At 47.0% G+C, this 13,183-nt stretch overlaps 1 protein-coding gene across 1 annotated transcript in view; it reads right to left on the bottom strand.

Moving 5' to 3' along the window:
• Positions 1 to 13,183, bottom strand: part of LOC135828279 (uncharacterized) — a 36,708-nt gene extending 23,525 nt beyond the window's left edge. The window contains exons 1-2 of the mRNA XM_065340729.1: positions 12,952 to 13,183; positions 4,373 to 4,481 (exon numbers count right to left, since the gene is read on the bottom strand). Coding sequence (XP_065196801.1) covers positions 4,373 to 4,481 — 109 coding nt within the window. The 5' untranslated portion in view covers positions 12,952 to 13,183. The remainder of the gene's footprint in view (positions 1 to 4,372; positions 4,482 to 12,951) is intronic.

Genomic DNA, 13,183 nt, shown 5'->3' with positions numbered 1-13,183 from the left:
GATAAAGAACTTGTTGAGAGCTGTTGCTTTCTCCGTAGCCGTGGCTGCAGTGGAGTTGGCTGTCGATAGTGTGGGAATTGTTTGCTTAGGCGGTTTTTTCAGGTGCTTCAGTAGACGGTGGAGGTTTGTACCCGTTGACGTTGTTTGCTGGACAAAGTCGGACTTAGCCTGTCGCAAAAGAGCGGTTACTCGGTTACGCTGGGCTGTGTACAGTTTCCAATCTGAGTCTAGTTGGGTCGCCTTGTAGGTGCGGAACTGTTTGTGCTTTGTTTTGATCTGGCTGAGGAGATCCTTCGTCATCCAGGGACGAGTGGGCGTAGAATTTTTGCGGGACTTGCTTCTGGTCACTTGGCAGTGGTGCACGGCTAGTTTCAGTATCTGGTCTCTCCAGAAGTTCCAGAATGAGGTTACTGGCTGAGGGTCAGTGGGATGTGGATCGTACTGCAGATTGCAGGTAGCAAGAGCTTCACGCAGGGACGCAATGCGTTCCTCGCTCCACAACCAGTATGTGCTGGAGGTGCTTTGCTGTGTAGTACTGCTCTCATTTTTATCATTATTTGTATTATTGTTTCTGTGGGTGGTGTGCTGCTGGGGTCGTGTGTTGCCTTGTATGACAACATGATCAGAGGCACCCATAGGGGGCAGGCTTGTGATGGTGATGTTATGGCGGCTGAGGCTAGAGATGGCCAGGTCCAGGCACGATGTAGGTGTGTGTTGGCGTAGGTGGGTGGCAAAGGAGACGTGTTGTGTGAGGCCACGAGTCTCGCACAGCCAATGCAGGTCCTCACCTAAGGCATCGGTGGTGTCGCTGGGGTGCCACAAGCAGTTCTTGGCGTTGAAGTCGCCAAGGAGAAGTATCTCATCCTGGGGTCTTTCAACTAGCTTTATGGCTCTCTCCAGTTCCATCACGAACTCTGCGGGGTCGGACCGCGGGGGACGGTAGATGTTCCCTACCACAAGGGAGGCTTGGCCGATTGTTATTCTAATCCAAATACATTCCGCTTGAGTCATGGGAATGGTAATTGTCTCGTGTTGGCAGCTGTGTGGTATGTATGTGGCGACTCCTCCACCAAAGGTGTCCCGGTCCGCTCTTATGAGTTTGTAGCCGTTGATGGCGTACATCCCGTCGCTGATCCGCCCAGGTTTCCTGGATGGCGATTATTGACGGTTGTTGCAACTTTGCCACGTGGCTAAGCTCGTCGATCTTGTTGAACAGACACCTGACGTTCGAGCTGATGAAATTCGCGACTTCCATTATTTTTTATTTATTTTTGTAATTTGTTGTTGTTGTTGTTGTTGTTGTTGTTGTTGTTGTTGTTGTTGTTGTTGTCGTTGTTGTTGTTGGGGTGACGATGAATAGTCCATAATTATGAGTACATGTACCATCTTTACATCGGAGTAGTAAAATTACAAAGAGTAGTAAAATCACTACTCCCAGTCCTAAACACAGTTAGCTGATACCCTTTTTAATTAAAATATTAATAGGGGATTCACACTCAAGGGGAAACCTGAGGTCACGGGACAAGGCAAAAGTTCAGACCTTCGGTCAACGGAGTGGGTCAGTTTTGCCTTGGCCGCATGTTTGGCCATGAACTTGTGGCGGGGCAATTGAAAAATAATCATAATCTGTACTGCATTTTGTAGTACATTCTGTACTGTATCTTGCATTCGCCATGCACGATTTTCCGATGGGCACTGTCTGAAAATGCAAGTTGCAATGCACTCGTACAACAAAGAGTACATAACCCCAGTTATGTACTCTTGGTACAACTAGGGTTCAGAGTTCTCGCCAAAGACAATATCTACGCATGCGCGTCTTATAGCCATGAGATTTTTCCCTTGACAAACGCCCTGAGGCCCACGGCCACGGATTTGCCAATTTTTTCCCGAAAGGTTCTTCCTTTCCCCCAGTACCATAGTTTCCATAACAACTTTCCCATAACCGTGGTTTTACCCATGTGTGTGAATCCCCTATAACTTAGGCTGTCATCACACCACGGTACAAAGTGTTGCGTCTACGTCCACGTAATAGGGGATTCACACACACGGGTAAAACCACGGTTATGGGAAAGTTGTTATGGAAACTATGGTACTGGGGGAAAGGAAGAACCTCTCGGGAAAAAATTGGCAAAGCCGTGGCAGTCGGCCTCAGAGCGTTTGTCAAGGGAAAAATCCCATGGCTATAAGACGCGCATGCGAAGATCTTGTCTTTGGCGAGAACTCTGAACCCTAGTTGTACGAGTGCATCGCAACTTGCATTTTCAGACAGTGCCGATCAGAAAATCGCGCATGGCGAATGCAAGATACAGTACAGAATGCAGTACAGATTATTTTTTTAGTTGCCCCGCCACAAGTTCATGGCCAAACATGCGGTCAAGGCAAAACTGACCACGGGTGTGAACGGCCACACTCCGTTGACTGAAGGTCTGAACTTTTACCTTGTCCCGTGACCTCAGGTTTACCCGTGTGTGTGAATCCCCTATAAGGAGTTTTTGGTCGGTTGTCATGATAATCTGTATACGGAGTGAAAACGGGAGCAGAGGAAACGGGAAACGTAGACGTGGTAGGGAGAGAGGGGGGGGGGGGGGTAGGGTATACGACTTTTTCAATTTGTATGAACGTGCGTATCTCCCCCAGCCTTTTTCCGAGCGACCCTGCACTTCGATGTACGTGCGCTCAAATTTCTCCAAAAACGTCACTGTGTGTAAGCGTAAAGAACTGTGCCTGACTGATGACACGACCACCCGTTTTCGTTTTTTCACCATAGACGGAGGCGCAATAGGCGATTCACACGACAGGCAAATCCACGTTTGTCAGGTGCCTGCAGGAAGTGAAACGTGAGGCTGCAGTTCACACGGCCGCGGGTGGCGGACAGAGCTCCCGCGAGTATCAGGTGAGTATACGGCGTTACTGTGGTGATTTGGAATGAGTACCCAAAGACAAAGGCGAAACAACCAGGGTTCAAGACTACCGACCGATAGTATGACCTCACAGCCTCATAACTGTGAAAGTACCCGCAGATGAGTGCATCCGCAGGCAAAAAGGCCATGGACACCTTTGATTCCCGCCGGCAAATTTTGGTCACCCGCAGGAATATCTTCATGGTGATTTTCCTGTAAACGTTGATTTGCCTGTCGTGTGAATCGCCTATAGGGAGTCGGAGAACGTAGTGTGATGACGGCCTAAGGCTAAGAAAGAGTCAGATAAGTCCTGTGTCAGTACTTGCATACTGGTATTAGTTTAGTCCCACAACCTGCGATAAAATGATCCGCTGTAGCACCTACTCCACTTTTATGTTTATGTATCTATGTCATTCGGATCTTCCCAAGTTGTACAATGTACTGTTGAGATACCGAATTCAAATAAATCAATACCATGCCATGTCATACCATACCAGTGATCATAATGGTGAGTAGTAAAACTACTACTCCCTGTCCTAAACTCAGCAAACTGATACCAAGAGTATATTATACCGTAAAGTCTTGTATAAAAGCCGTGATTTCTATGACTTTATTGGTGTCATTTTGCAGGCTTCTATATGAGCCAGGCTTCTATACAAGACAAGTATTTCTATGTATGTCAAGACTAAAACGAGGCTGATGTGTGATTTGAAGGGCCCGAAATTGCGGCTTCTATTCGAGGGCGGCTTCTATTCAAGTGTGGCTTTTATACAAGACTTTACGGCAAGTGCATCTCCGACGGCGAAAACTCACGCCACGTGTCTCAGATACTACGCACACACAAAGGATAGCGTGCGCGCAAGCCGAATATCTGCCATGATCATGCTGGTGATTTGCATACCCGCAGTGAGTTTTTGTTAGAAAGTTCTTTTTTTATTCTCCGCTACTCGCTAAAAAAGGGCTTGAAAGATACAACTGCGACACTGTACCACGTGATGTGAGTTTTCGCCATCGGCGTACCCCATAGAAAGGGTATCAGGAGTTGCACACTCTTTGGGGGGGGGGGGGTCATACTCTTGCTGATACCCGAAGGTCTCTTAGCCTGACCTGTGTTGTGTTAGTTATCATAATGGGACTGCGCAATGAAAGCGGTCAAGCGAATCAATTCTACGTCGGGCCCTTTTCCCCTATTCACTGCTAGTCCTCTGAACACTGGGATGTGAACTGGCACAGGGCGCAAACCTGGCCAACGCCGCGAACATGATGTGTCCCCACTGTGACAGAAACACACCAGAGAATGAACCCATTCCAATCCTGAAAAAATAACAATCTGTTCGGAAATTGTTTCCTGTGCTCGATAGCAAATGAGATTTCCTGCATGTTAGTATGTGGGACAAGTGAAAGTCCGAGGAAATGACCTGGAGAATTCCATTCAACATCTGAACTTGACCGAAATTTGTGTAGGACTTTACCTGGAAGAAATTTGACTACTGGGCTCTCCGCTGACGTGCCAGAGGATGTCAGCATGGCATACAGGATAACGGAGGCTAATAGTGACCAGACAGTCCGCATGGTTGCCATCTATGAATGAACACAGTAGCAGAATAGGCATTGGAGTTTGTGGACAATCAGAAAACAGTAGCAGGATAGTTAATTTAAGTAGTGAATTGTTTTTAAAAAGAGTTCAGCACACCCTAGGCCAGTACTGTAAAAAGTGTAAAGTAAGCACTCCATTTTTCTCCAGAGCTGCTCGACACCCCCCCCCCCCCACACACACACACATATACACACACACACACTCACACACAGACAAACAAACACACACACACCCACACCAGTGGCATAGCTCGGGCAATATTTGTGTGGATACTGGATATCTTTGGCCTAGATGTATTTAAGGCCATTGATACAGAAAGCACATATCATTCCACTAGAGGCTAGGCGAAATATCTGCCAGTTGCAATATACAATGCAGAAGCGTGTAATTGACAGGAAATTTTTGTACACTGTTTCAATTTTTACAAAGGTCAAAAAGAATGGTTCCACCAATTATCTATACATACGTTGTAACGCTGTGTTTCATGCACGTAGCTAAATGCTAAGGCAATCATCAGACATCTAATGCTTTTGTCGCGGGATAGCTTGTTCTTATTGTGGGGGATACGCATGGGCATGTAGAGGAGGTGCGAGTTATCAATGTAGGGCATGCATGGGAAGAGCGAGTGATAAGAATTACATCACTGGGTGGGCATGCGCAGCAGGCGCGAACTATGCATGGAGCGTGCAGAGGCGGAGAAACCACCAGGCAGGACAAGGGTAAGCCATGGGGGCACTGGACAGGGGGTGTGATGTGTGGCGGTGGAAGCACACTGTGGTGTCCACATTCAACAGCCGCGGGTATTCAGAGGATGTGGCGGTAATAGTGGTAGCACGCGGTGGCTATGTCACGGCAGAGTAGGTGGAGAGGTAGAGCTTGGTTTGGTGTCTGCACTTTGATACCAACTCCGACCTATTGTTGAGCAGTGTGTGAGGTGTCTTGAAGGTGATGATGCGTAACCTTTCTGCTTAACACAAGCAGCACCTTTTGGATATGTTGCTGTAGGACTTGGCCGGATCTATGGCTGCCCATTTGATACTGCATCCCTCACCTGTTTTTTTCATGGTACTATTTTTATTTTTACCTGTTTCAATTTTTATATAAATACAGCCTCGGTGCTACGCGTACGAATCCACAATGGACGAAACAGTTCCACTCGCGGATTGAGTCAAGTACAGGTGTATGTATGCAGCATTTGCAACAAATACATGATGCTGGTTCAGACTGATCTATGACTGCCCATTTGATACTGCATCCCTCACCTGTTTTTTTCATGGTAGCATGTGAAACAAAAACCCATCACTCACAAACTTGTCAGGCAGGCGTAGTAGGTTTCCAGCCAGTAGCAGCTGAGCCTTATGTGCTGGCCACGCATTTTCATCGCCAAGAAGCCATGCCGTATGCATGGACTGGCAAACCTCCTAGGTGGTCGGAAATTGTGCTGCAGTAGTTTAAACATCTCCCTTGAACATAGCGGAAACTGGCAACTTCAGCCACGAGCACCAGTCACTGTCCTCGCACTTCTCCCTTTTTCCGATCATCAAACTTTCACGAAACGCCGGCATCGTCAACCAGTTGCTGAAGAAGAGTACCGGCTTTATGTCGCGCTGCAGGTTCCGGAGAATCAACTTCTACAAGACAACCGGGACCATCTTCGGGTGATGACAACTCCCCCAACGTTCCAGACTGATATTCAGAGTCAGAGATTCTCGGTGAGTCCACACTTTCGAGCTGCCCTGAAGCGAATTCGCCGCCAGAGTCGACAGAATCGGGCACCGACACAGCGTCAGCCCTTGAAAGAGTTGTCTGAACAAACGCTATCATGACGCTTGGAATAAGTCGCTGAAAACAAATCTCCAATTTTCGGTTGGTGAAATCGCTTCACACATGTAACTGACACACTGACAGAACTTGGAAAAATGGCGAAGAATAAAAAGAAAATGGAAACAAACTGAAAGCGTTCGAAACAAAAAAGACTTTGACTTTCCGACTTCGATTTCGACTCCTGTTTTGCTAGTGCAAAAAGTGGGTGTGAATCCGCATTGCATCGGTGCTGTGCAGCACTGTTGCAGAGGGGGTCACACAGCGAATTTGAACAGCGGTTCAAAGAAGTACAAGCCTATCATCGAGCTTCACAAAATAATATTACTATGTCGATCTACATACTACAATGCTACATCAGTACAATAGACCCTGCGAACTCTCCTTAGTCAACAGTAGATTCCACGCGTGAAGTCAGTGCCTGTAGACTTGTGCATGAACTGGTGTACATGTTGTCATGCAGTATACTAGTAGTACAGCTACAGACTCAGTGCACGTCGACATGTGCTGGCCAACCACGTATGGATACCTGACTGCAAAGTATCCACTCTGGCTACGCGCTTGCACACACACACACCTTTGACCTTTGACCTTTGACGCCCCATCTCCAGTGGAGATGATAGGCTACTGAGTTGGGCAGTACGTGTACTTGATGTGACGCTTCAAATCGCCACTTCTCCTAAACGCTCTGCCGCATGCGCAGTGAAGGTCCTTCGGTGCGGGGGGGGGGGGGGGATCGGGGAGGAAGACGATGTTGATGGACCCGCCTGCGCCATTCCGGGCGATCTTGTGCGAGCCGATACCACTCGGACTCCGGAGTATCCAGCGAGCGCAGATCACCGACAATCGTGTCTCGCCAACGCTTGTTTGGCCCATGCCGTGGTCTGGTTGCCTCGAGCTCCCCGAACAACACTTGTTGAGGAATCCGGGCCGCGTCCATACGGGCAGCATGATCCAGCCAACGCAGACGGTACTCACGCAGGAGAGTGCCAATGTCCTCAGGAAGACGCGTTCTCTGGGCTAGATCAGCAGTAGAAGGACGACGGGAGTGCTGATCGCTCCTTGAGACTCCCAAGATGGAACGGACGCATGAGCGATGAAACAGATTCAGGCGATTCATCTGCCGGGCCTTCATGGGCCAAGTCTCTGCTCAATAGAAGAGGGTAGGGAGGACAATGGCCTTGTAGACAAGACGCTTAGACTTGATGGATAGGCCGCTACACCCGAAGATTGTCTTTTGAAGAGCGCCAAAAGCACAAGAGGCCTTGGCAAGGCGGGAGGTGAGCTCCTTGTCCAGAGCACCGTCTGCACTCAGGACACTGCCAAGATAGGTAAAGCTGTCCACAACCTCCACGCTTCCTCCATCCTGAAGATCAATGGAAGGTGGCGGGTCAGAGCAGTTCACCGCCATGGCCTTGGTCTTCTGGACGATCACCGTTAGACCCCAACCCGAAGCACAGGACACAAACTCGTTTTTCATGGTCTCCAGGTGGCTCAAAGAGGTGGTGTAGAGAGCCGTATCATCAGCAAACTGGGACTCTGTGACGTCAGTGGAGGCCAGTCGACACACACACACACACACACACACACACACACACACACACACACACACACACACACCACAAACACACACACACACACACACACACACACACACACACACACACACACACCACAAACACACATACACACACACACACACACACCACAAACACACACACACACACACACACACACCACAAACACACACACACACACACACACACACACACACACACACACACACATATACACACACACACATCCACACTTCCCCCTGCCCATCCTTAATATAAATAAGGGATCGTCAGTTTACATGTATATGCTATCCATAGTTAGTCCAACACTAACAGTTATAAGCAAAATACTGTGGAGTCAGAAGATGCGACAGTTAGCACAATCATTGATGTGGTACTGGCATTCAACAACCTGATATGAAGAAATATGTAACATCATGAGAAGGGTTGTTTCAAACACACACATTCTCATACATTCACATGTACGTGGCACCACCAGAAGCGCGATTAGCTAGGCCCAGAGGCAGACAAGGAAGACCTCTCTTAGAAGCCCCGTTCCTTTTCGACCATCGGCCAGATCATCCTTGTCTGCCTCACCCATGTTGGCTTCGCCAGGCCCAACGCCCGCCACTTCGTCACCAAGCCGATCAGCAGTTCAGCCCACACAGAACTGTGCCAACGAAATCCCACTGGCAGTTCCGCCGGTCCTGTCGTTGCCACGGCCTCCACCCCCCCCCCCCCCCAACGCATTTGACAACTGTACAAGAAGAGACGAAATAATCTCATCTAATCCCAATGCCGCCATCTTCTTCGACGTCAACAGGATTGAAGAGCGAACCGCACAGCATTAACATTTACCGGACCAAGAAGATCAAAAGCTAGCTATGACGTCAAGGCATACGTGTATTTCAACACAAAGTACAGACCCAACAGAGACGTCGGCAGCCACATTGAAATCATATTTTTCCTCCTTCTGTGTCCAGCACAGCATTAGGTAACTCTTGCATGATTTGTTCGTTCTTCTAAATACAATCGAGCCTGTATAATGTGACGAAATCATCGGATTTAGCTTGTCCTGTTCATCGCGATTAGAAACATTGCCCGCAACTATTATACCCATACATCTTCACGACTCTCTCCCAACGGTCGCTGGGCTACACCAATCACTGTGTGTTTAAAAAAAAATATTTTTACTATGTTCACATTCCCAGCTCGAAAATAATAAAGAAAGACAATGATACTGAGACTAGGACGAACGTGACAACTATTGAGCAGTGTGCTGAGCAGGGAGTGGTGCTTTCTTGTAGGTTTGCCGAGTGGACGGTTCGATGGACTTCTCGCGTGCTCTGAATGGCAGTCGTGAGTCAGTCAAGTGAGAATTCAAGTCGGCAGGAAATGCGCGAGCTCACACGTAGGGAGCAACACCCAATTCTACATCAATCACGAAAAGAAAAAAGATGTAATTTTCTTCAGGAAGAAAAAAAAACAACCCGAAAACTAGAATGTCAGAGTATCTCATACTTTCAAGCCTTCTCATCAGGTGAAATATAAGAACAGTGGATTAAGGACCGTAAGGAGGTGATAAAACAGCGCAAAGAAGAAAATAGCCGAAATAAGCAGCGAAAAGGCGTGACCTATACACACAGCAATAATGACGCAAAGGTGCAAGTGGGAGAAAACCCAACAAGCATGCGTGACATGTGTGCTGTTCCTTTCCCTTTGCCTGTATTTCACATTTCACCGTGAAATTCTCACTTGACTGACTCACGACTGTCATCCAGACCACACGAGATGTCCATCGAACCGTCCACTCAGGAAACCTGCACGAAAGCACCACTCCCTGCCCAGTACACAGTAGTTTGTGTAGCCCAGAGACCGTTGGGAGAGTGTCGTGAAGATGTATAGGTAAAATAGTTGCGGGCAATGTTTGAAATTGTCACCTGAGTGATGAGGAGGCTTGAAAGTGTACTTGTCAAACCGAAAACTTCCAAGATGTTCGTAAATAGCCTAAAGTATGTCCTCTTTGTGCACTCATAACAACAGCAAAAATGAAGAAAGTCAAGTTCCATAACGTTTTCTTGTGACTGTCATCAGTGGAACGCCGTCACATAAAAATGTAATAACTAAAACACACACTTATATACATATAGCTAATATGTAGCTAATATGGTTTCAGGTAGAAATACAGCAGCTAACAAGTACAAAAAGCTGTATTTCTACCTGAAACCATATTAGCTACATGTATATAAGTGTGTGTTTTAGTTATTACATTTTTATGTGACGGCGTTCCACTGATGACAGTCACAAGAAAACGTTATGGAACTTGACTTTCTTCATTTTTGCTGTTGTTATGAGTGCACAATTTATCTTATTTATTGCCATTTTACGACTATTGTCTCCTCGTCGATTGTTTATGTCCTCTTTCTGAGTGTTATCACACTCGTGTCTCAGAGGAAACTGCCAGATTATCTCTGTTCTCTTTTAGTGATTGGTGTAGCCCAGAGACCGTTTTGAGAGTGTTGTGAAGATGTATGGAGGTGTAGTGGATGGCTACAGTGGAGTAGGGACCGGCGGATTCTGCTGGAAAAGGTGGCAGATTCTGCTCGAAAAGCAGAAAAATTGGCAGAACCATACAAACCTTATGGCGGGCAATTCCTCGAATTCTGCTCCATTTATTTATTCACGTACCAAACATGCATGAAACTTACCAGAAGAAGTACCGAATTCTGCCAATTTTTCTGCCGGCAGAATCCGCTGGACCCTACATAACAGTGGAGTCTTCGTACTTTGAGAAATGTGTAATAATTGTTAGTGCTGAACAAATAGACTGACTTTATGTATCACGTGATCATACATGGAAGCCGAGTTGGTTGCAGCTCCGCTCAACCCACGCATGCTACATGTGCATGTACTTAAAATGTACGCGTACTTACAATGTACATGGACGAGCCCTAGGATGACGCAACAGCTGACTAACTACCGACGGAGCTAGGGTTTCGCAATATGGGAGGGTAAATCAATAATTATTGACACTTGACCCGCAGTCATAGAGAATGCTGCTTAGTCCGTGACCCGCTCTGAGGCTACACGTAGTTTCTAGCATTGGAGGCTATCCACTCGTACTCACCACCGACAACACTCAGGACTCAGCCATGGGTCAATCGGAGCAGCGCATGCAAGTTGCAGCCAAATGGCTTCGGGTATCTACTGTACGTGAACATATATAGAGCCTTTCATGTTTTATTTATTAGTTTTTATTTCCCTCCTTCCAACACGGCAAATAGATATTTCAATTTCGAAAAAAAACATTCAAGGCCTCTAATTTCTTCTCAACAATATACCGTAACTCAACTGCTCTTGATGTTACTCAATTGGTGAACTCCACAGCGATTCATTATGAAAAAATATAAAACTACGAAGATGCAGCACAAATCACGGAAAGGAAATCTGACCCTCCACCACCGCCAACTCACGCCGCATGTAAGCTGGACGATGAAGGGCCGACGAGCCCCCCTGACGCACATCCATGTACTGCGGAATGGTGATGATTCCCTCTTTCCAACCCGGCAAGTATTGTGATTGTGATGGTGCTAGTACCACAAGACGGTCAAATCGGCACGTCCTATTATAGTCCAAATGCACAGCGTTCTCCGATCTCTCTAATTCCTACTGAAGTACCAAAAACCAAAGTGCATGTGGGTACAACCACCTGTTCACAAGTACTCGCTTTCTGTAGAAAGTGTCTGCTGGGAACGTAGGAGCTTGTACTTCCTGACAACTGACTTGACACTTGACTGACTCATGACTGCGTCTGGGGCACAAGAGACGCCCGCTGAACCTTCCACTCAGCAAACCTGCAAGAAAGCACCACTCCCTTCTCAATGCACAGTGTTTAGGAGAATTCACCCCTCATCAGTTGAGCTGGAGTAGGCTGATGAAATTTCTGCTCCGAGTGCACTGCATTATGTAGTGCTCTACGGGTCAAAACATCACTAGGGATACCAACTTACAGTGACACTCCGCTTCCAGCGCAACAAACATCTCGTGAGCACCAGGCAGCAGCGTGAGTCAGTGTCGCACATGGAGTTGCAAGAACATCACCGCTGATGTCGCAACATCTTTCCTACTGTTGTCCCTAGCGCGGGAATGCAATTACATGTAGATGGTTGGAGGTGACAGCGTTGCGAATGGCAAAATGACCTTCAACGTCTGTTCTTACAACTGCATGTGCGACGCTGCTGCTGCCTGGTGCTCACGAGGTGTTTGTTGTGCTAGAAGCGGAGCGTCACTGTAAGTGAAAGCAATGTATGTCTAGTGATGTCATTGTAGTGATGTCATTGTAGTGATGTCATTGTAGTGATGTCATTGTAGTGATGTCATTGTAGTGATGTCATTGTAGTGATGTCATTGTAGTGATGTCATTGTAGTGATGTCATTGTAGTGATGTCATTGTAGTGATGTCATTGTAGTGATGTCATTGTAGTGATGTCATTGTAGTGATGTCATTGTAGTGATGTCATTGTAGTGATGTCATTGTAGTGATGTCATTGTAGTGATGTCATTGTAGTGATGTCATTGTAGTGATGTCATTGTAGTGATGTCATTGTAGTGATGTCATTGTAGTGATGTCATTGTAGTGATGTTTTGAATTTGGCTTGGAGAGCACTACATAATGCAGTGCTCTCGGAGTAAAAAAATCATTAGCCTACTCAAGCTCAACTGATGAGGGGTTAATTCCCCGACACACAAAAAAAACAAAAAAACAAAAAACAAGAAAAAAACACTGTGTATTGAGCAGGCAGTGGTGCTTTCTTGCAGGTCTGCCGAGTGGAAGGTTCGACGGGCTTCTCGTATGCTCCAGACAGGAGTCAGTCAAGCGTCAAGTCAGGCGGCAGGAAGCGCGACCTCCGAGGTTCGGAGCAGACACTTTCTTCACTAATCACCGCCGATGTCGCAACATCTTTCACTTTCTGTACCAATAAACATCTCTGTAGTGTACAACAAAAACTATAGGCTAGTCAACGTGTGAATGTACATAGGGTACACATTGATGATCGTATAGCTGGGACGTGCTCACCTAAGAATGGAAGTTGCCTTCAGCCGTTTGAGGAAACTGCCTGGCCTGGGGAGTGGTTCCAACCCGTCCTTCTTCCCGGTTGCTTGGTTGAAGCAGAGACTGAACCGAACAGCGCAATGCCTCCCTAGCTATACTAGCGTGGCAAGACAATCAGAGGTTTCGAGATGCCCACAGTAATAATAATATTATAGAAGTGCAGAGACGAGCGATACTTTTTCTTCTTTCTCTACGA

The sequence above is a fragment of the Sycon ciliatum genome, chromosome 12 (genome assembly GCF_964019385.1).
Source record: "Sycon ciliatum chromosome 12, ocSycCili1.1, whole genome shotgun sequence".
In the NCBI taxonomy this organism is placed as follows: domain Eukaryota; kingdom Metazoa; phylum Porifera; class Calcarea; order Leucosolenida; family Sycettidae; genus Sycon; species Sycon ciliatum.
Note: the sequence above shows the minus strand (reverse complement) of the source record. Positions and strands in the feature narration are given on the sequence as shown.